Raw genomic sequence first — 20219 nt, 5'->3', positions numbered from 1 at the left:
CAGCGCCATGGGGTTAGTATATTAGAATTGTATGCAGTATATATTAATAATAATAATATCTCAAATTTATATAGCTTTTGGACACGCTTTTCTGAGTACCCAAAGATGCTTTATATGTTGGGCATGAAGAAACAACAAATAAAAACAACTTTATTAGAGGGGAGAGACACACACACACACTAAGACTAAGGAATAAAATCTAGGCAAGAACTGTGGTGTAATTCTGGAGAGTGCAATACTAAGTTCCGACCAGTCATTGGTCCGACAACAACAACCTACCTCAAACCCTAAGCACGGATAACCGCAAGCACGGAGCAGCGCATGTTCGCCAACCATAATGCATGTTCGCCAACCTTAATAACCGTCGTTTTCCGCATGTCGGACCAATGACTGTTTGGAAAAGCGTATTCTGGATCAATCAGTAATTGACGTGGCAATAGGAGTCAAGACCATATTCTAGCCTAGGCGGTGATGGTTGTGCTTTAATGTACATGATACCATGGGGAGAAGTACAAACACTCATGTCGGTGGTAAAGTAGTTATGCCAACAAGCACAGGGATCAATCGAAATATTTATACAGTATTAGCCGCTTCAAGGACCAGCTGAACGAAAACAAGACTATCGGGCCTAGCGGAGACCTTCTTTGCGTCTACGGGCGACCAAATATAATGTCATGTTGTCATAAAGTATTATATAAGTACTATAAAGGTCCCTGCACCCTTTTCACATTTTTAGCAGGTTTTTATGACTGTTTTCCAAATAGCGCGTCAAGTATGCAAGGACCTTAGGTGGTTGTACAATATAAACGTTTTTCCTCCTCGTTGACCACTGGCCCTCCTTCTGCCCTTCTTCCCTTCCTGATTCTCCTCAAGCTTGGTCATTTCCCTCCAACCAGTATCCTAACTCTGTTTCTCTCCCTGTCTCTCTCTCAGTCCCTAACTCTCTCAATGTCTCTCTCTGTCAATCTTAATCTCTCTCTCAACCTCTATCCCTCTTTCTTTCATTCTTACTCTCTCTCTCTCTCTCTCTCTCTCTCTCTCTCTCTCTCTCTCTCTCTCTCTCTCTCTCTCTCTCTCTCTCTCTCTCTCTCTCTCTCTCTCTCTCTCTCTCTCTCTCTCTCTCTGCATCCAAGCTATAGAATGCAAGCCCTCTCTCTTTCAGAGCATGATTGGTCACCCCCATCCACCCATCCACACACACACACACACACACACACACACACACACACACACACACACACACACACCCCGCCCTCCCCTCATTCTCTCTCCCTCTCTCCCTGCTTAAATACTTTTAACATAAAGAGAGGAGGGGGGAGGGTGAGGGGGATGGGAGCTATGGGGGAGGGGAATTGTGTGTGTGCTCTGTTGTCACTGGCAGGGAGAGCAGAGCAAGAGAGAGAAGGAAAGAGGGAGGGGAGGGATAGAGTGAGTGAGTAAGCGGAGTTGTGTCCCATATGTGGAAAAAAGCATAGCAGTGCGCACACGGGTCTGGTCCACTCCAGGGATTATCCTCGCATTCTTAGATCTGATGGGGGACACGCAGGCATGAATAGGTAAGGTTTTCTTGCCATGTTTATGTTGATGTACTGTCATAGGCTGCAGCTGTTTGACTTGGCTCCGCTGGCTGAAGTTGGACTGCCGTGGTTGCTCCCTTCTTCTGCTATATACCCTGGTCTAGGCAGTCAGCATGCTGAGATTACTTTCAAACTATAAGAACTCTTCTCTCAGAAGGATATCCCACTTGCCTGGGAAGGAGAGCCTACTTGGTTTGGTTTTTAGGATGCTTTCCTCTGTCACCACGGCTATTCTGTTCCGAGTGTTCAAACTTGCGAGGACTGTCACACGTTGAAGACAGCTTTTAGAGCGGGTTGTGTAGTAGTATGTGAAGCCTGTTGGCGTCCAGGGGCCGCCAGCCAGCAATGTGGTCATTGCATAATTTCTCTTCCATGTGAATGGAACATGAATGGGTCTAAATAGTCTGACAGTCACTTGTTTACTTTTGTATGCTTATTATGAAATAAGTTATATTAGAGGCTCAGGCTATAATTACTGCAATGGAGTGCAGAAATGTGGATGAACATTTTATTCTTGCATTAAATTGGTAGATTTTTTTTAAAGAGGCTCATAATTCAAGCTATTTGTTGGAGTTATTGTTTTAAATATGTGGTATAATCTATTAATTTAAATGGATATCATCTGAAAGAGATGAAGTGTTATGGCTGAAAATAATGTATTACATTTTTTAGAATGGAAATGGAATCTGATCCACCTCCAGCAGCCTGGAGCAAACAGAAACAATTACATCTTGACATCTGCAGTATTGTGAAACATTGCACTATTGACTGATATTAAAAATGCATTATATATTGAAACAGTCTTATTTTTCTTGGGGTTTCTCTAGATCGGCTTCCTCATATTAGAATAATACAATGGAAAGGATTAAAATTGGATTTAATCTGTCCCATGGTCCGTGTGCTTGTATTATTGTATATTTACTACACAATGCTTGCTACAGTTTTTCCCCCTCTTTGATAGTGGAAGGAAATGTATATGCAATAATAAATAAATAAATAAATAAAACCTAATTTAAAAAAACTGGGGGGAAAAAGTTGTTATATCCTATAGACATTCAACAGAGAGTGCTTTCCTTTACGAACACGGCGAGTTCTGTTGAAATATCAAACACCCCGCAATGTGTAACTTGATCATTATTGGAAACATTACTTTTCCCCTCATCATTTTGCTCATGTGGCTCTAAACAGTGTTGGGTGTCCTAAGAATGCAGCCTTTATTGGCCCAGTGCACAGAGCCATGGTATGCATGGGTTTTTTTTTTGTGAGGCAGATTTAGAAAGCCCTCTTTAGAGCCTGGACGCTGCTGCTTCACAATCAGCTTAATGCCTGTCTCTAATGAATACCCCTGTGTGTGTGCTTCAATTTGGGACATTCTGTGGGTGTGCGTGTGTGCGCGCGCATGTGAGCGTGCGTGCATAGTTGCATGCGCTCACCCTGTTTTTGTTACGCTGATAGGCTTCCCGGGCTGGTCAGTAATTCTATCATACCCTTTGGGTGAATTCTTGTGTGTGTGTGTGTGTGTGTGTGTGTGTGTGTGTGTGTGTGTGTGTGTGTGTTTTGTGCGTCTATGTGCGTGCATGTGTGTGCGTTTGTGTTGTGTGTGTGTGTGCGTGTGTTATGTGCGTGCATGTGTGTGTTTAGGTCTGTGTTGCTGTGTGAGCATGTGTGAAAGGGTTAGTTGACATGTGAATGTTTGTCCAGACATTGTGCAGCAGCCTGTAACTGGTTCTCTTCTCTCTCTCTCTCTCTCTCTCTCTCTCTCTCTCTTCTCTCTCTCTCTCTCTCTCTCTCTCTCTCTCTCTCTCTCTCTCTCTCTCTCTCCCCCACCCCAGGGCTGACTATTGTGGTGCCTGTGGGGGCACATGCCAGTGATGGACTACAGCCGGACAGACGCTAACCTTAGCTGGCTATCACGGAACAGCACTCCCCCTAACTGAGACCAGCTCCACAGAATGCTGAGTCCTATTGTCCCCTATAGTGAGTACACTGCACCCTCTGCACCCTAACTGAGACCAGCTCCACAGAATGCTGAGACCTATTGTCCCCTATAGTGAGTACACTGCACCCTCTGCACCCTAACTGAGACCAGCTCCACAGAATGCTGAGACCTATTGTCCCCTATAGTGAGTACACTGCACCCTCTGCACCCTAACTGAGACCAGCTCCACAGAGTCCACAGAATGCTGAGACCTATTGTCCCCTATAGTGAGTACACTGCACCCTCTGCACCCTAACTGAGACCAGCTCCACAGAATGCTGAGTCCTATTGTCCCCTATAGTGAGTACACTGCACCCTCTGGACACGTGTCACTGTCACCCAGAGCACCACTCCACTTGGGTTTGGACTTTGGCAAAATCAATGACTTTACTCCCAAAGTTGGGAATGAACACTTTGCACTATTAGTTTGCACAAACAAAACAGAAACGAAAAGTAGAAAAATGCATAGTCACGCAGTAAAATGAAAATATATGTATATATATGTACTATATATATATATATATATATATATATATAGGCCTATATATAATTATAATTTTTCCTGTGTGTCCATGCATTTTTCTACTTGTCTTTCTTTGCCGTGCAAAGGGGTTTGTATATGTCAACCCGACATGCTGGTTTTCTTCTAGCGTCGATGGTGGACAACACTAAAGGCTGTAGACTCTGTACTGGCCTTGTCTGAGTGTTTCATCACAAGGCGGAAGAGATGGATAGAGGGGAGGAAGAGGGGAGGGAGAGGGAGGAGGGGGAGGAGGGAGAGGGAGGAGGGGAGAGGGAGGAGGGGGGAGACAGGAAGGTTGCAGGGCTGATGGCTTAAGCAGCACAAGCCCTGGGCTTCTGACAGTCTCATGTCACCAACCAGTGGTGTAAAGTAACTAAGTACATTTACTTAAGTACTGTATTTAAGTACCATTTTGAGGTATTTGTACTTTACTTGAGTAATTACAATTTCCAGTACTTTTACTTCTACTCCACGACATCTCAGATCCATATATTGTACTTTTGCTCCACTACATTTATTTGAAAACTTTAGATACCAATTACTTTGTAGATTTCGATTATAGCCGATCTACAAGCTACAATCAATGCGTTGCGGTGCGACACATTGGTTGTGAGCTTGTAGATCTCCTAAGATTTCCTAAGATTTTATACATTTGAAAACGTGTTAAATGGGACATTCTGCATAATGTACTTTCTTACTTTGACTACTTTTGATGCCAATACTTTTACGCAAGTATACATTTATAATTCCAAATTTTTACTTGCAATTACTTCGCACTGCAACTATTTCTAGATTGCAGTGCGAAGTAAAACACGCGAGTACTTTTTCCAACCACTGTCACCAACAACACATGTCCGTCCACCACGCACATTGCCTCCATCCTCTTCCTCCCCCCTTCCTTCCCCTCCTCCTTTGCCTCCCTTCCTTTTTGCAGTCTCTCTCTCTCTCTCTCTCTCTCTCTCTCTCTCTCCGTCTTCCTTCAACACCAACCTAATAACTGACGTGTCCAGTTTGAGGTCCCCTCCCTCCCTCTCTGTTACAAGGATTCATTGAGCCCAGTGAGTGCTGGGACTCTCCCAACACGCCATTGTTTCCCAGCCAGCATGGGTCTGCCTCCGCACTGCCTCTCCTCAAGAGCGCTCTCTTTATTCCCCCGTCTCTTTAACTCCTTCTCAAAAGGAGCATTATTGGCATGACAGTTACAAGAAAAGAGGGAGAAATCAAACAGAACGCTCAATTTAAAAAGTATTACTTTAATAATGGACGCTATAAATCTGAGGATGTGTTTTTTGTGTCCCTCATTATCCTCAAATGTATTGCGGGGGCAGTATATAAATTATATGCATGGTGTGTGTGTGTGTGTGTGTGTGTGTGTGTGTGTGTGTGTGTGTGTGTGTGTGTGTGTGTGTGTGTGTGTGTGTGTGTGTGTGTGTGTGTGTGTGTGTGTGTGTGTGTGTGTGTGTGTGTGTGTGTGTGTGTGTGTGTGTGTGTGTGTGTGTGTGTGTGTGTGTGTGTGTGGGAGTGAGAATTCAAACTGGACAAAGCAGCCATGACCAGAGGCATGACCAGATGTTTTAGGTTTTCTAGAACCATGACACTTTGTTTGTGAGTCCTTGAATCAGTCAATATTATAGTTTCGCAAGAGAATTTGGGATTGTTGCCAGTTCACTAAGTACTGTTGTTGACCTCATGTGTTATTTTATAGAGCATGTTTTCTCAGAAGTCGTTCTTGGATACATTATTGGCAAAGCTCTTTTGTGAATATATTTCGTTTGTCTCATAGCAACAACAACAGAAAGTGTTGTATGTGATTAGTCAATCACATATTTTTGGCAGAAGTTACAGGACGTTTATAAGTACGACGGTACAGTAAGTCAGGCACCCTCCTCGATCAAGGGCAAGTTAATGCATGTTTTATTGATGGCCACATTATTGCTAATACAACACTGTATGCCTGACGCTGTAATGCAGGCATACATCTCAGTCAAGTGTAAAATGATGTCCCCAGTGATGTTGGTATTGTTATAAATGCAACATGCATGCGCTCTTGCGCTGCTTCCCACCATGGCGTGTTTTTCACGGGGAGTTCCATCTGTTCCCTGCACCCTGCTAGTCCAAACTGGCTGACCACTCACTCCCCATACATCTGGAGTGGACATGCATTGCACATCCAAGAATGTCGCAAACTACTGGAGGAATACTTAGCATGCCTTCAGAGCCCCGCACACTGCTGCTCTGTCCATGCGCAGGACACTTCTTTTTCTTTTTTCCGCTTAGCCTTTTGTCTTTGATTTACTCCCTTGGTTAGCACGCACAATGCTGGTTTTCTTCTGCTGTGGCCTATATGCTTGATGTTTTCCTGTGTATAGTGTGGCTCTGTTCCTAGCAGTGTTGGGGAAAGTGTCGGAACAGGCTGCCAGTGTATAGCGTGGTGTAGTGTATGTGGACAGAGGGATCGTAGGGAACGGACATGGCAGTGTTAGGTCAGAGGGATCGTAGGGAACGGACATGGCAGTGTTAGGTGCTCAAGCTATTTACTCTCAGGCGAGTGACACACAAACACACCCCTGTTCTCCCCCCGGCGACACTCGCTCGCCCGCTGTCTCTCCTTTGCAGTTGGCAGCCATGACTCAAATCTAACGAAGACAGACTTAGCATATGTGCAGGACATGCGAATAGTCTCACCTCCCTGTTGGAATCCTCCATGCGGGAATGCGGAGCATTCCTGGCCGTCTTAACGTAGCTTCATGACTCCTTTAGTATACATTGTGGCCCGTGCATGGAGATGGCGTTCTCATGCACACTCGCGTGCGGACGCATCGGCACACACCCACAAACACGCCCACGTGCACATTTACACACACACACAGAGACACGCGCGGTTAACTCTTTCTTTAGACCAAGTCCTGCACTGTCTTAGATTTCCCATTCAGACAATGCGTCTGTGTGTTCGTGTTGTTTTCCTCGTGGACGTGTCCGGCCATACTCCCGGTCTCTGGCCTGTCCACGGGACTTCAAGCTGGGGGGAGCGGCTAGGGCCAAACCTGAGGTCTCTGGCCTGTCCACGGGACTTCAAGCTGGGGTGAGCGGCTAGGGCCAAACCTGAGGAGTAACCTGAGAGAGATTCCAGGGGCCATGGATACTCCTGGAGGGATTTGGTGCAAAGAATCTGTAATCTGCACTTCAAACGCACTCTTAAATCAGTCCCAGGCCGCCAACCCAGGAGGGCCCTAACTCTTGTTGCTGGTGGGGCCCCTGCTGGTGGAGCCATACCTTTTCTTTTAAAAGCAACACACACGCACACGCACGCACACACACACACATGCAACATGCGTGTGCAAGCACGCACACACACACGCACACGCACGAGCGCGCGCACACACACACAGCATCTCCACAGCCCAGATCTGGCAGTTTTTTATAGCTCTCCTCTGAGTGACCCCTCTCTTCTCTTCTCTTTCACTCTCTCTTTCAGTTTCTCTCTCTCTCTCTGTGTGTGTGTGTGTGTGTGTGTGTGTGTGTGTGTGTGTGTGTGTGTGTGTGTGTGTGTGTGTGTGTGTGTGTGTGTGTGTGTGTGTGTGTGTGTGTGTGTGTGTGTGTGTGTGTGTGTGTGTGTGTGTGTGTGTGTGTCTCTCTCTCTCTCTCTCTCTCTCTCTCTCTCTCTCTCTCTCTCTCTCTCTCTCTCTCTCTCTCTTTCGTTCTCTTTCTCTCTCTCCCTTTCTCTCTCTGAATGAGTTGACTGAGTCATGGGGCCGTTCTCAGAACACAGAATGTGTAAGAGTGGGTCTCATGGTGGACCCTGAAGGGGCAGGTTGGAGGGCCGCCCCAGCGTCCATTCTCTCTACAGCAGGCAGAGTGGTGTTAGTGGTGCAATGGAGGGGTCTGTGAGGCCCTTGAGTAAACACAGAGACCGCTGAAGTGTGTGTGTGAATAAGAGCCCGGATCATTAGTGGAGACTGTGAATGGGCTCTAATTAGCCCCCTGTGTGTGTGTGTGTGTGTGTGTGTGTGTGTGTGTGTGTGTGTGTGTGTGTGTGTGTGTGTGTGTGTGTGTGTGTGTGTGTGTGTGTGTGTGTGTGTGTGTGTGTGTGTGTGTGTGTGTGTGTGTGTGTGTGTGTGCGTGCGTGCGTGCGTGCGCGCGCGCGCGCGGCTGTGCGCACGCCTGTCTTCACATACACTGCAAAATCCTGAGTCGTAATTCAACTCTTGGACTGTTTACATTTTCCAATTTAGGGTGCATTTTTACAATTGCAATGTTAAATTAGCACTGACAATTTTGCTGTGTGTAAGACAAAGCGAGTGTGTGCGCGCGCGAGTGTGTTTCTGTGTGTGTGTGTTTGCATGCGAGTGTGTCCACATAGATGGAGGTTAGGGACCTAGAGACCTGTAAGGCCCATCACTCTCTCTCCACGGGTTCATCAGCTCATTAAGGAAACCTGGGCCCCCCGTTAAGGGCCCAATTAAGAAGCAGGGTGGCGAAGCTCATTTGGATAGCAACCCTCCACTGGATTCCTGAGCCAGCAGAATTCAGAGCCCAACAATGATCCACCCCGTTCGCCGCCGCACAGCTAATTAGTAAATGACCACACTTGAGAAATAACGCGCCTTAATCGTTATGTCATTAGCCGTTTGTAACGCAAGGGCGCTCATAAAACACACAGCTACAAAAGGAACTGTGCAAATAGAATCTATTGAGCTTTGTCTACTCTAACGTATGTGTGCATATGTATGTGTGCATACTAAAGGCTGATTTATACTTAGTTGCGCAATGGACTTGTGCATATAGAACATTGCAAATCTACAATGCTCACAATGTGTCGTGCTGCGACACGTTGTGAGCTTGTAGATCCGCTCCTTTCTCTGTACCCTACATGGCACGCAGCCAAGTACAAATCAGGCATAACGGAAAGCTACAAATCCCAGAGCTGTCCATGTGCTCAGAGGAGCAGAGTGTAAGACACAAGAGCAAGAGGGGCCATGGGATTTGAACGGAAAGCAGGGAATGCAACATGCGCACTGGGAATGGAAGATTCTGAGGGAGGCGGGGAAGGAGATGAAGAGGAAAAAGAAGGGATGAAGCTGAGGAGGGGGAGATATAGAGCAGAGATCGGGTGAGTGAGACAGATGGAGCGGGTGATTGGTCATCACAGAGCCTTAGGACAGCTGTTCTTTGATATATTAGTGGACACAATGACCTAAAGCCAGCCTGCAGCCACAGAAAATAGGGACCCTGTTTTTCTTTAAGGGGAGGTGGGGGTGGACGGACTCCTGCCATTTGTGGATGTGCGTTAAGTCGGCATGAAGGGGTGGGGGAGTTGTTTCTAAAATTACAAGCATGAAGTGATGCATCTAGCAATTTATTCCGGAGAGTTTCTGTTTTTAGAGACTCCAGAGAGGAGAGTGACATCTCCAAGATGGGGCTTTCTTTTTTCCTTCCTTGTTTTTAACTGGGCTATCATTAGCAATTCCAAACACGTTTGTCAATTAATCAATGTTTAACAAATGCCACCAAGTAGTTTGGCTACTGATTCCCTCTGCCCCCATCTGCAAAACAACAACTTTTAACGAAGCACTGAATATTCATTAGACTGTAATATATTGATGGCTTTCCCATTAGAGTTTAATTTTGGCCAATAAACTTTGTTTTCAGTGTTTAATGGGTTTTTAATGGGTAATTTTATGAACTGTGTATTTTAACGGGAGAGGACAATGAGACGCTATTATTCCACTTGCTCGCACAGTATTTCTGCATTACACACATCAATGTATTTTCAGCACATTGTCATCAAGTCGTGTCCATTTCGATAGAGCCTTATCAGCCGTGCAGTTTTGGCAAAACAAAACTATATCAACAACTCTCTGCTGTCACAAAAGAGAACACAACGAAACAAAACAAAACAGAGAAGTACAGAGCTCAAAGAAAGTAAGCGAGAGATAGAGACAGAGAGAGCGGGAGGGGGGCAGACATCCCTCAGTGCCATTGCAGGAGATAGGCTACTCCTTCCTCCAGGGAGTGAGGTCTGTTTGAAAAGAACTGTGTCTGCTGGTGCTCTGGGCAGCAGGTGTGAAAACTCTCCAACAGGGCTCCTGCACTCTTCTGTTATTACATCTTTTTAGGGCCATGAAAGAGAGAGCAGATGACACAGAGTGGGGGACAGAGTGTGAGTGGGGTGGGGGGATTGTGTTTCTTTTGATTGATAGCAGCCCTGTGACTAATGCATAGATTTATAATAATTTTCCCCAGCAATGCCCAATTATGCATGGCAGATAAATTATGATGCCTGTTGTCCGGCGTTGGCTTCATCCCCCCAGCTAATGGACATTTGGGAAGGGTCTTATGAAATGACCTCACACTTGGCTTAACAGCTTTCTGGCCTCACCCTACCCCACCCCAGAGAAGGGGATATACAGGCCCTCAACATGTGCGGGTGGGATAATAGCTTATCTCACAAAACATGCCATTATGTAATTAGCCGAACAAAACATTTGCTAATGCACAATCGCAACATTTATTCCGCTCTATACATCAGGAATTAAAAGCATGTCTTTTTTGGTATATCTATATCCTATAAAAGGAGCCGGATGTTTATTTCCAATGAATAGCAAGAGAGAGGCTCCAGAAGATTGAAGCCCTGATTCATATTTTTTTGTTGCATGATCGGGTCGTGCCGAAAATAGATCGACCAACAAGCTCACAATAATGTGTCTGGAATGTGACTCATTCATTGTGAGCTTGTAGGTCTAGAGTTCTGCTATTTTCAGTGCGCGACACCGCCGTGCGACAGAGCATAAATTAGGCTCGAGACACTGCAGACAATCTTGCTCCGTGTCTCATCCTGCCACGCTGTGAAATGTGGTCTGCCTCTTAGATTGGTGTTTTTATGACAGCCCAGGTAGTGTGCAGCGGTAGGATGACCACATCCTAGTGAGAATGCCCTGTTTTATATTAGTGCCATAAATCATAGCGGACTGTAGAACAGAGGACTTAAGGGGCTTCGGGACTCAAAGACAAATCAAGAGATCCCCCTTTGATAACAAAATCTTAGTCTAGAGAGATACATGTTGCTATTCTCTTTTCTAAAATAGTTGTTGAGCTTTCTTTGAGTTGTCAGCTTGTGGCTTATCAACACGAGAGTCTTGTCACAATCTTCCCTTCGATCTTTTTTCTTTCTGGCATTATCCCTTGTGTATGCCTGTGTGTTTTGTATCATGACTGGGCTGCATTCCTTCCATCAAGGAGAGTTTTAACATGGCTGGAATGTTTCATGTCATACCAGCTACACCACCTCGAGCAGCATCCTTAAAAGCATTTATACTTTTCATGTCTATTCCAAAACTGTTTTTATATTCTAATGGATTTATTTTCCACATTGGAGAGATATTCTCAACATAGATTTTTATTCATTGATTGATAACAATTGATTGACCAAAATATATTTTCTCCCATTATTTCCTGCCCCAAATACAGCTAAACCTGTTTTGTGGAGGTTAAATTCAAGCGTTCATGGTATCCATTTCATTGGCAGCTCGAATTCTTTTTTAATTCTAGGTCATCGTTTCATGTCAAACAGGCTAATGATGCAAGCAGTAGACCTACATTTTTGCTGGTTTTAGTTGTTCTCTCTGTAGGAGTAAAACATTTTTTGGGGGGGGGGCAGTTCATCGTAATACCAGAGAGCACAAAAGCACACCTAGTACATTATCTTCCTTAGAATAGAAGTAATGAGTTTCTTGGTAATAACCGTTGTTGTAGACAGCCAAATACACATTCCTGTCATGAGCTGTTAATTTTTTCCAATCAATTACAGCTCTGTTTTAAGAGCTGCGCAGTGCAATTTTAGAAAGGTGATGAGTGCATCAAAGTGTGGTCAGCTAATCGAGCCCCTTACACATCGCATCAACCCCTTTGATGCGCTTTTGGTTCCTAGTGTTTCATAAGAATACAGCCACAAATATGTATACATTAATAAATCTATAGGATTTAGAAGTGTGGCGCTGGACCTAGAGATGGACGACAGGAAGGGAAGCTGGAAGTGGTTTACTGTGGTCGGTAGACGGTGGAGTAGAGCGCCACCCTGAATAGAGCCCTGATTGGATTGATCCACGCCGGCGCTTTTGTTTACAAGCGACCTCTCCACAATCTGCACAATTTAACAGTGCAGCATCCCAGTAGGCTTGTTGCATCCATGTCCGTTTTTGTTCCTCAGGGCAGGGAAAACAAAAGTGCCAGGAAGGGAGAAGGGGAGAGGATTCCCAGGGGAATTGTGAAACGGCACCGGAGTACTCCAGGCTCCTTGGCTTCCTGCCAAGCTCACGTTTCAGCTCACCCAGTGCTACCCCTCACAGGAAAACCACAACACACGACCCATAGAACGGCTACCCCTCACAGGAAAACCACAACACACGACCCATAGAACGGCCGGCTCTTCAGGGTGATTTAATACTTAGTTAAATGCCGAAAATAGTCGAAGTACAAGCTCACAGTGCGTCGAACTGCAGCACATTTAGAGTTTGTACATCAGCTATTTCCGGCGGCCGACCCCGGTGCGCAACACAGTATAACGGGGCTCTCACGCGTGGGTCCGAAGCTGCTGCAGTTTCACTGCCCGGTCAACCCGAGTTGACTGGGCAACTTTCGGAAGTGAGAAATATCCTGACCAGCTGATCGCCAAAACTGGCCAACAGACGTTAACACACTCCCCCCTGGGGGGCCTCCCGAAAGCAAAGCCTATTTCTGTCGAGGAGAGCCACTGTCTCCATCACGCTTTCCTACAATAGGATGCAGCTCGCACAGATCCCTCAATAAATCCCAGGCCAGCACAAAAGCTGTCAGTGGACCGCTCCTGAATAGATTAATAAGATTTCCATAATTAGGCAGGCTCCTGACAATAGGATCCTTCAGGCTTTGTCTCAGGGCCAACGCGATTGTCCGAGCCGCACACGTCTGCTGGACGGCCATGCACTACAATGGCCTCACAGACAGTAAGGCGGTCAGTAGCGGAACATCTGTCTCCCGTGGGGCCAAGGGAACTCGCACACATACGCGCAAATAAGAAAATCTCATGTGCACACACAGTCGTTTTCTTATCAATGCCCCTGCAGACTGCCACGGTCTGTATTTGGTGGTTGATGTTGCACACCATCCTCCTCGCATCTTTGCATATAGAAAGTTGATGATCACAGACAATTTGTGTTGCACTTACTGCTCGTTCAACAATACCGTTGAAATATGAAATCATTAAATACTCTCATTAAATACAGATTGCATCACAATGCAGAGCTCTCCTCATAATGAGGAATAAAAAGCTTCCAAAATAATTGTCTGAACTGAGGATAGAATCCATTTCATAATGTGCGTCTGTCCTGGACCATTTCTTATTAAATGTGAGCTTTTAACCATAATAATCCTTTGTTGTTATGAATATGGTTTGGTTGATATAGTTGGCTGCAATGTCTGAAAGCTACTGTACTCAGAGTGTGCAGCTAGATACTGTGAGGGAAATGTTTTCCTTACGGAACTGAAACAGTTACTGCAATGTGACTTAAAGCTATAATATGGTTACACACAACTGGACAGCAAAACACATAAATCACTATCATAGCTCTCTACAGAAGAAACATCATCCGTTTATCAATTTCTCATGTTAACAAAGTAGTCTTTCTTTAATCTTGCCCAACACACGGTTTCGATATTTTTACTTATTTTACTTTATTTTACTAATACTGACAGTATTATATAATATACAGCAATTCACAACATTATAGTGTATATTACAGTATGTAGTATAGCCAAATATTAGTATTTAATCATAAACACAGTTAAGCTTATTGTTACAACACTACTCACAGTACGGACACTTTTTTCCGGATTTTCTGATTCTAATCTTAGCTCTTTTACTGTGCCTCCAGTAAATTAATCTGCATGGCAGCTCTGATCTAAGCGCTGGTGTAGATTAGAGCTTGCTCAATTTATTGTGGAGCACTGATGCTCTACAAACCGCAATCCTGCAGATCTAATTACAGGAAAAGAGCTCAACTGCTGTGCAAACCTGCTATGTATACACACAGTACCAAACCGGAGTGTTTTGTACTGCGTTTGTTTGCATTTGTTTGTTCACACAAACACATACATAACGTCACCGTCGGGTGGAACACCATGCATGTCCAAAACGTACTATTTAAAAGTATTGAAAGTATAACATAGTAAAAGTATAAGTGGTTAAATGGTTTGTACACCTGCAGAGACAAATCATAAAAAAGCATATATGTATATATATATATATATATATATATATATATATATATATATATATATATATATATATAAATTCCATCCAACAGTGATGACGTAGAGTTCAGGGTTCTGAAAAACAAGGCAAATGTTTTTTAAAGACTAGTAAAATACTATTGTGTTCAGAGGAAATGACTTGATTTCTCTCCCCCTTGATTTTGAGCAGGAAAGCGGTGACGTGGTCCTTTAGATTTTGGCAGCTGGCCACTGCTGTGATTTGGGGATTCGTTCGGGGTAGTGGACCGTTCTGTATTGCTGCTATACTCCGATGATGAAGTGGACAGCAGTTAGCCCGCCTCGCAGAGCCCTCTAATGTCCGCCCCAGTCCGCTTAGAGAGGACGGAACGGGAGTGCCTGCTGTCCACTCTATCCCCGCCCCTCCCTCCCTCCATCCCTCCCTCCCGCTGCCGGTTTTATGAGCTCCCCTGGGCTCCCATCCATCTCTGTCACACACAGGCCCCATTATTGGGCTCGCTCAGAAACTGGTTGGACTGCAGATGGGAAGGGCCTGCAGGACATATACGGTTTCTGCAGCCTGGACAATGACCCGCGAGTCAAACCACAAAAATATGTGGTCAGCTGGGTGTGGAGAAGAAGGCAATGTCTTCAGTGTGTTCATAAAAAATGTAGATATATATATATATTTAAAAAAAGTGAGGACTAGGACTCGTCCTAGAAGAATGTTGTTTTATTCCCCGTTGTGGTGGGTTTGTGTGTGGGTTAGCCAGAGCTTAGAGATCTACTTGAACTGGTTTGGCCACTGGGAACTTAAGGCAGTGGATTTGAATATGAAGGACATGATAATCCAATGGCCATCTGGTCTGCTGAGTCTCATCTGACAGAATAAATAACAGGCGTAATCTGAAAACACACATGGGGAGGTTTGTAAAGAAAGAGGACAAAGTTTAGGATAGAGCTACGGCCCACAGTGCGAGTGAAAGCAGAGCCGAATCGGTGGTAGTTGTTATCTAGCTTTGATTTAAATGGCAATAACAGAAGCGGCTCCGCACAAACAGACAGAGCTATGAATAATGAATCATCAGGCATTCACCGAAGGCAAGGCAGGCAGACCAGTAATGACGGCTTTTGCTTTATTCCTTTTACCTCTCTATTTCTGCCTGGAGTACTGCTCACCTCAGGCTACACTGTGACAGTTCAATAATGCCAAGTTATGCTTGGAATGTCAAGCTAATGCCCCAGCAAGCGGTGGCCCTAGACTTCATGAAATGGCTGATTCTGTAGTCATCATCATTTGATTTAATGCGTAGTGATTTGTATGTATATTGATTTACATGTTCAAATCGTATTGTGTATATATAGTAGTTATACACTCGAAGTCTCGAACAGTGTGAATTTGTTGCACAGTACAGTCGTCTAACCTATAATGATTATAATCTAATGTATAACGGCGTCACACAATATGGATTCAGAATATTTCTGTTGAAAGCTTCACTGGGGAAGAAACAACCTCTTTATGGTTATGGCTGGAATGAAAAATATGATTAATCAATTCAAATTTCCACTCTTTTCTGTACTTAGTTTGGTGTGTGTGTGTGTGTGTGTGTGTGTGTGTGTGTGTGTGTGTGTGTGTGTGTGTGTGCGTGTGCGTGTGCGTGTGTGTGTGTGTGTGTGTGTGTGTGCGCGTGCATGCGCTCCGTGTGGACCGGCCATGATCAATCAGACCTCAGCCAGTGGTGGAGTCAGCCAGGGGAACAGGCATTCCACTCTCCCAATGTTCCATGGGAGACCATGCTGATGAATAGCACACTATGCTGCAATTCCCATCCCAACCCCACCCCCTTTCTCTTTCCACTCTCTCCACACCACTGTCCACACACACACACACACACACACACACACATACACACACACATACACACACACACACACACACACACACTTCCCCTCACCGCCACTTCCCCCCCCTGTCCCGCCCTCCCTCTGTCCAGCCGGACAGGGGGAGCTGGGCCTTTTTGGAGCTCTGGTGTGCGGTGGGCGGGTGGGTGGTGGTTGGGGGGGGGGGGGGCAGGCATTCAGAGCAACATGCACGGAGAGATAACAATAGGTCCTCTGGGAGACCTGCAGATGCTAGCGGTGCAGGGGATAGTGGGGCCTTATCACTGCTCTCCAACACAAGCTGGGAAACTACAAGACAACACACGCAATCTTCCATCTCTCTCTCTCTCTCTTTCTTTCCTTCTCCCTCCCTCCCCCTCATTGGGTAATTCTAGCTCCTTCTGCTACCAGGCATGACGGTAACACTAAAACACAATCTTTTCCAAACATGTGAAAGCCCCCTTTTCTTCTTTCTTTCTTTCTGACTGACTGCTGTGAGAAGAGGTGGGACATGCGATCATGTTGTCACACCGCAAAATCATCGTTTGTTCATTTTAATCTGACGGTGTGAAAATTGACCCAAATGGAGTCTTACGGGTTCATTTACTGTGAACTCCACACAGTTCCCCAGAGGAACACACACTGGTGTGAAAACATGTGCGACGAGCCCTTGCCAATTTTATGCTATTTCCAGCATCTAAATCACTTAAGGGAAATTTCACTCTTTGGGGTCATTTTAATGTCTCGTCAGGCTTTTGTGAGCACCCCAGACAGTTTTTAAGTTGTTTGATTCAGTATTTAGATATTTGATATTCATTTTATCAAACGTGTCTCTTTCCTATACAAACCCATTGTAACTTCAAATTCCATTTTTAACCTTGTTGGATTCATTGAAAACACCTGTCCTCGATTCTGGTCACTGATATTGTCCTTCCAGTGTGTTAGAAGACGTTGTTTTTTCAATACATTTTTGCATTTAATTTAAAATTTTGGGGGAGGAAAAAACAACAAAAAAATGAATAAATGAATTCATGAATAAAATAAGTAACCTGTCTCCCCTGTGTGTGTTTGTCTCTCCAGGCCTTTATAAGATGCACTGGAATCCGGAGCATGCCCAGTCCCTCAGCCAGTGGCCTGAGCAGCACCTGGACGTGTCCTCGACCACCTCCTCTCCGGCCCACAAGTCGGAGCTCTACGCCGGCCGCGGTCGCGGCTCCAACAGCTACGCCTGGGCCAATGACGACATCTCCGCCCTCACAGCCTCCAACCTGCTGAAGCGCTATGCTGAGAAGTACGCCGGCGTGCTGGACTCGCCGTACGACCGGCCGCCCACCGTGGGCGTCTACCCTGAACCGGGGCCCTTCGGCCCAAAGACCGAGCTGGAGCCCTGGCCGCTGACTCACAGCACTGATGGCTCCTATCCCTTGGGGACACCCGGGGGCCATGACAGCCTCTCGGGCCCCAAGGCCACGTCGGTAGGCCCCCCGGGGGCCAGCAGCGTGTCGGTGGTGAACAGTAACCTCTCAGACTCTGGCTACAGTGGCAGCAGCTCCTGCAGTGGATCACACTCCGGTGACTATCCCCCAACCTACAATGGCACCTACCTCTCCTCGGGGTACTGTCCCCAGCCCCCTGCAGCACTTCCCCCCGCCTCCCTCCACACCCTCCAGCCCACCCCCACCCTGGTGCCCAGCTACAGCCCCACCACACCTGTCTACAACTACCCCCCCAGCGCCTACCCCCACCAAACCAGCCTTGCCCCGAGCTATACCCACCCGACAGCGGCTTATCTATCCTCTGGCCTGGCAGCCCCGACTCCCCTGCCCTCAAGACCCACAGTGGTGGGAGGAAGTTACAGCTACCAGACAGCCAACCTTGGCACCGCCGAATCCGGAGGGACATTAAAGAGAAAAGCATTTGAGATGGGTCTGGAGGAGGATGAGGGAGGGGACGTCTCTCGCTACAGGAAGTATGGCTATGACTCTATGAAGGCTGGGGGAGACTCACCCTACAGTGTGAATGACAAAGGAGAGTGCCGGGGAAACGGTTTCAGCACAAGCAGCAAGGCCTCCTCTCAACCCCTGGTGTCTCCTCAGTACGGGGTGGCAGGAGAGTACAGCCCCCCTGCGGGCCTGACGGGGGAGAATGGATCAGGGAAGCAGGGATTCTCCCAACAACAGCAGCACCGCTCCCAGGCCCACAAGCGATGTGGCCAGACTGGGGAGACCGTGAAGAGCCCAGATCCCAGACTCCTGGACTTTGTCAATGGGGACCTGTTGGACTGCAGCCCAGCTCTGGGGTGGGGAGAGCTGGCTGGACTCACCCATGTCAAGGCAGCGCTGGAGGAGGACCTGCTGTGGCCCGTGTTGAGGCCCAGCCCGGCGGTTCGGCCACCCAGAACCGTCCTGCTGTTTGGCCCCCGGGGAGGAGGTAAGACCACACTGGCTCGTTCGTTGGCGTCACAGCTGGGGGCTTCCTTTTACCGGCTCAGTGGGGCCATGCTGGCCTCAAAAGGAAAGGCAGAGGCAGAGCAAATCCTGGGGGCTCTGTTGCAGGTGGCAGGGGCCCGGCAGCCATCGGTGGTGCTGCTCAGCCAGCTGGAGGCTATGGAGGAGGAAGGGCTGAGGCAGACACTCCTGGCCGCCCTAGAGAAGGCCCAGGCTGGGCCGGTCATCCTGGTGTGTGCGACGGGCAGGCCTGACCTGTTGCAGGACGCCGTACATCGCAGCTTCGCCAAGCGCTACCACGTTGGCCTGCCAGACGTGGCCATGCGCAGACAAGTGCTGCTGCAGGCGCTGGCACCCCAGGGCTGGAGCCTGAGCGAAAGGGAGCTGAACGCCGTGTTGCAGCGCGCAGAGGGCTTCTCTGTGTGGGAGCTGCTGCAGCTCAGCCAGCAGGCTCTCTCCTCTGCAGGGGCCATGCACGGCCTGGCCACGCCCTCCACACCCCCTGCCTTCACAGACTTTGAGGATGCCTTCTGCAAGGTGCGTCCACATGCCACCTCAAAAGAACTGGACACTTGTATAGAGTGGAGCAAGGTGTATAGCCACTGAGACAGCTGCCGGTCACTGTACTGGGACTGCCCTATGACCCTGTTTTTGCTTTGACATGACAAGCCTTGGGAATGTTTTGTTGTTGTTTTGTAATTATACCTATTATGCAGCTTTTGCTGTTTTTTTGTGCTGTTTTTGCTTTTGCTAATGAATATAAACAATATTTTATTTTTTCCCAAAGAGAGAGAGAGGGAGAGAGAGGAAAAGATGAATAGGCCTTGTTGAGTTGGGCAGTGTGTTAAATGTTTGGCCAATGGGAAAACTAGACCATTATTTGGGTGCTTTCAGCAATCCTGATTAGCCTTGGTCTAGGACACAATCAGTTATTTGTTGCTAGGTGAAGTGGTCCAAGATTATGGATAATCAGGGTTTGGGAAATCCCCCCCTTTGACTGCTACTCTCAGGATCCTATTTATTGCCAATCCACTACTGGTATCCTTGTTTGATTTGGCCATCTTCATTTTTTTATTTTAATTTTTTTCCCCCACGATTTTGCAACCAATTTTTTTCACCCAGTGTCAATTATCTAATGTAATCCTGGGTGCTACACGCCCTCTGCCAACCTGGGGAGAGCAACGGACTGACCTCATGCTTCCTTCTATGCATGAGGAGTCCAAGCCGCTTCTTTTCACCTGACAGGGGAGAGTTTCCCTGATTGGACGTAGCGCGTGGCCATCATCTTGGCCATCTTTATTGTCACTGATCATTATAAAGGGCTTGGAGCAACAAAATGTAAAATTATTTTGACCAAATACATGTATAATCAGCGGGCCAGCATTGTACGGTATTCTTCAAAGCAACAAGGTCTTCTATCATGAGTAATGGTAGACATAATCCTCATAGCTTCTCACCAAATCATAGAAGTTAGTGTATATTCAGTTGTCATTGTACTGGAAAAAACAACAAATTACTTTTTTTTCTCTGATTATATTTACCTTTATTTGAGAAAAAAATCTTTATTT

At 46.5% G+C, this 20219-nt stretch overlaps 1 protein-coding gene across 1 annotated transcript; it reads left to right on the top strand.

Moving 5' to 3' along the window:
- The first annotated feature begins 1429 nt into the window (after window positions 1-1429).
- On the top strand, window positions 1430-19997 carry fignl2 (fidgetin like 2). The gene is made up of 3 exons (XM_079527332.1): window positions 1430-1556; window positions 3410-3554; window positions 17285-19997. The coding sequence occupies exons 2-3, from the start codon at window positions 3530-3532 to the stop codon at window positions 19255-19257; spliced, it is 1998 nt and encodes a 665-aa protein (XP_079383458.1). The 5' UTR covers window positions 1430-1556; window positions 3410-3529; the 3' UTR covers window positions 19258-19997.
- The last annotated feature ends 222 nt before the right edge of the window (window positions 19998-20219 follow it).

The sequence above is a fragment of the Electrona antarctica genome, assembly GCF_951216825.1.
Source record: "Electrona antarctica genome assembly, chromosome: 2".
NCBI classification, from domain to species: domain Eukaryota; kingdom Metazoa; phylum Chordata; class Actinopteri; order Myctophiformes; family Myctophidae; genus Electrona; species Electrona antarctica.
This window is presented reverse-complemented; position numbering and strand designations above follow the sequence as displayed.

Coding starts and splice junctions, on each gene's coding strand:
- fignl2 (XM_079527332.1), top strand. CDS start 3,530: ATGCTGAGTCCTATTGTCCCCTATA. Junction 3,555..17,284: donor GAGTCCTATTGTCCCCTATA/GTGAGTACACTG, acceptor TTGTCTCTCCAG/GCCTTTATAAGATGCACTGG.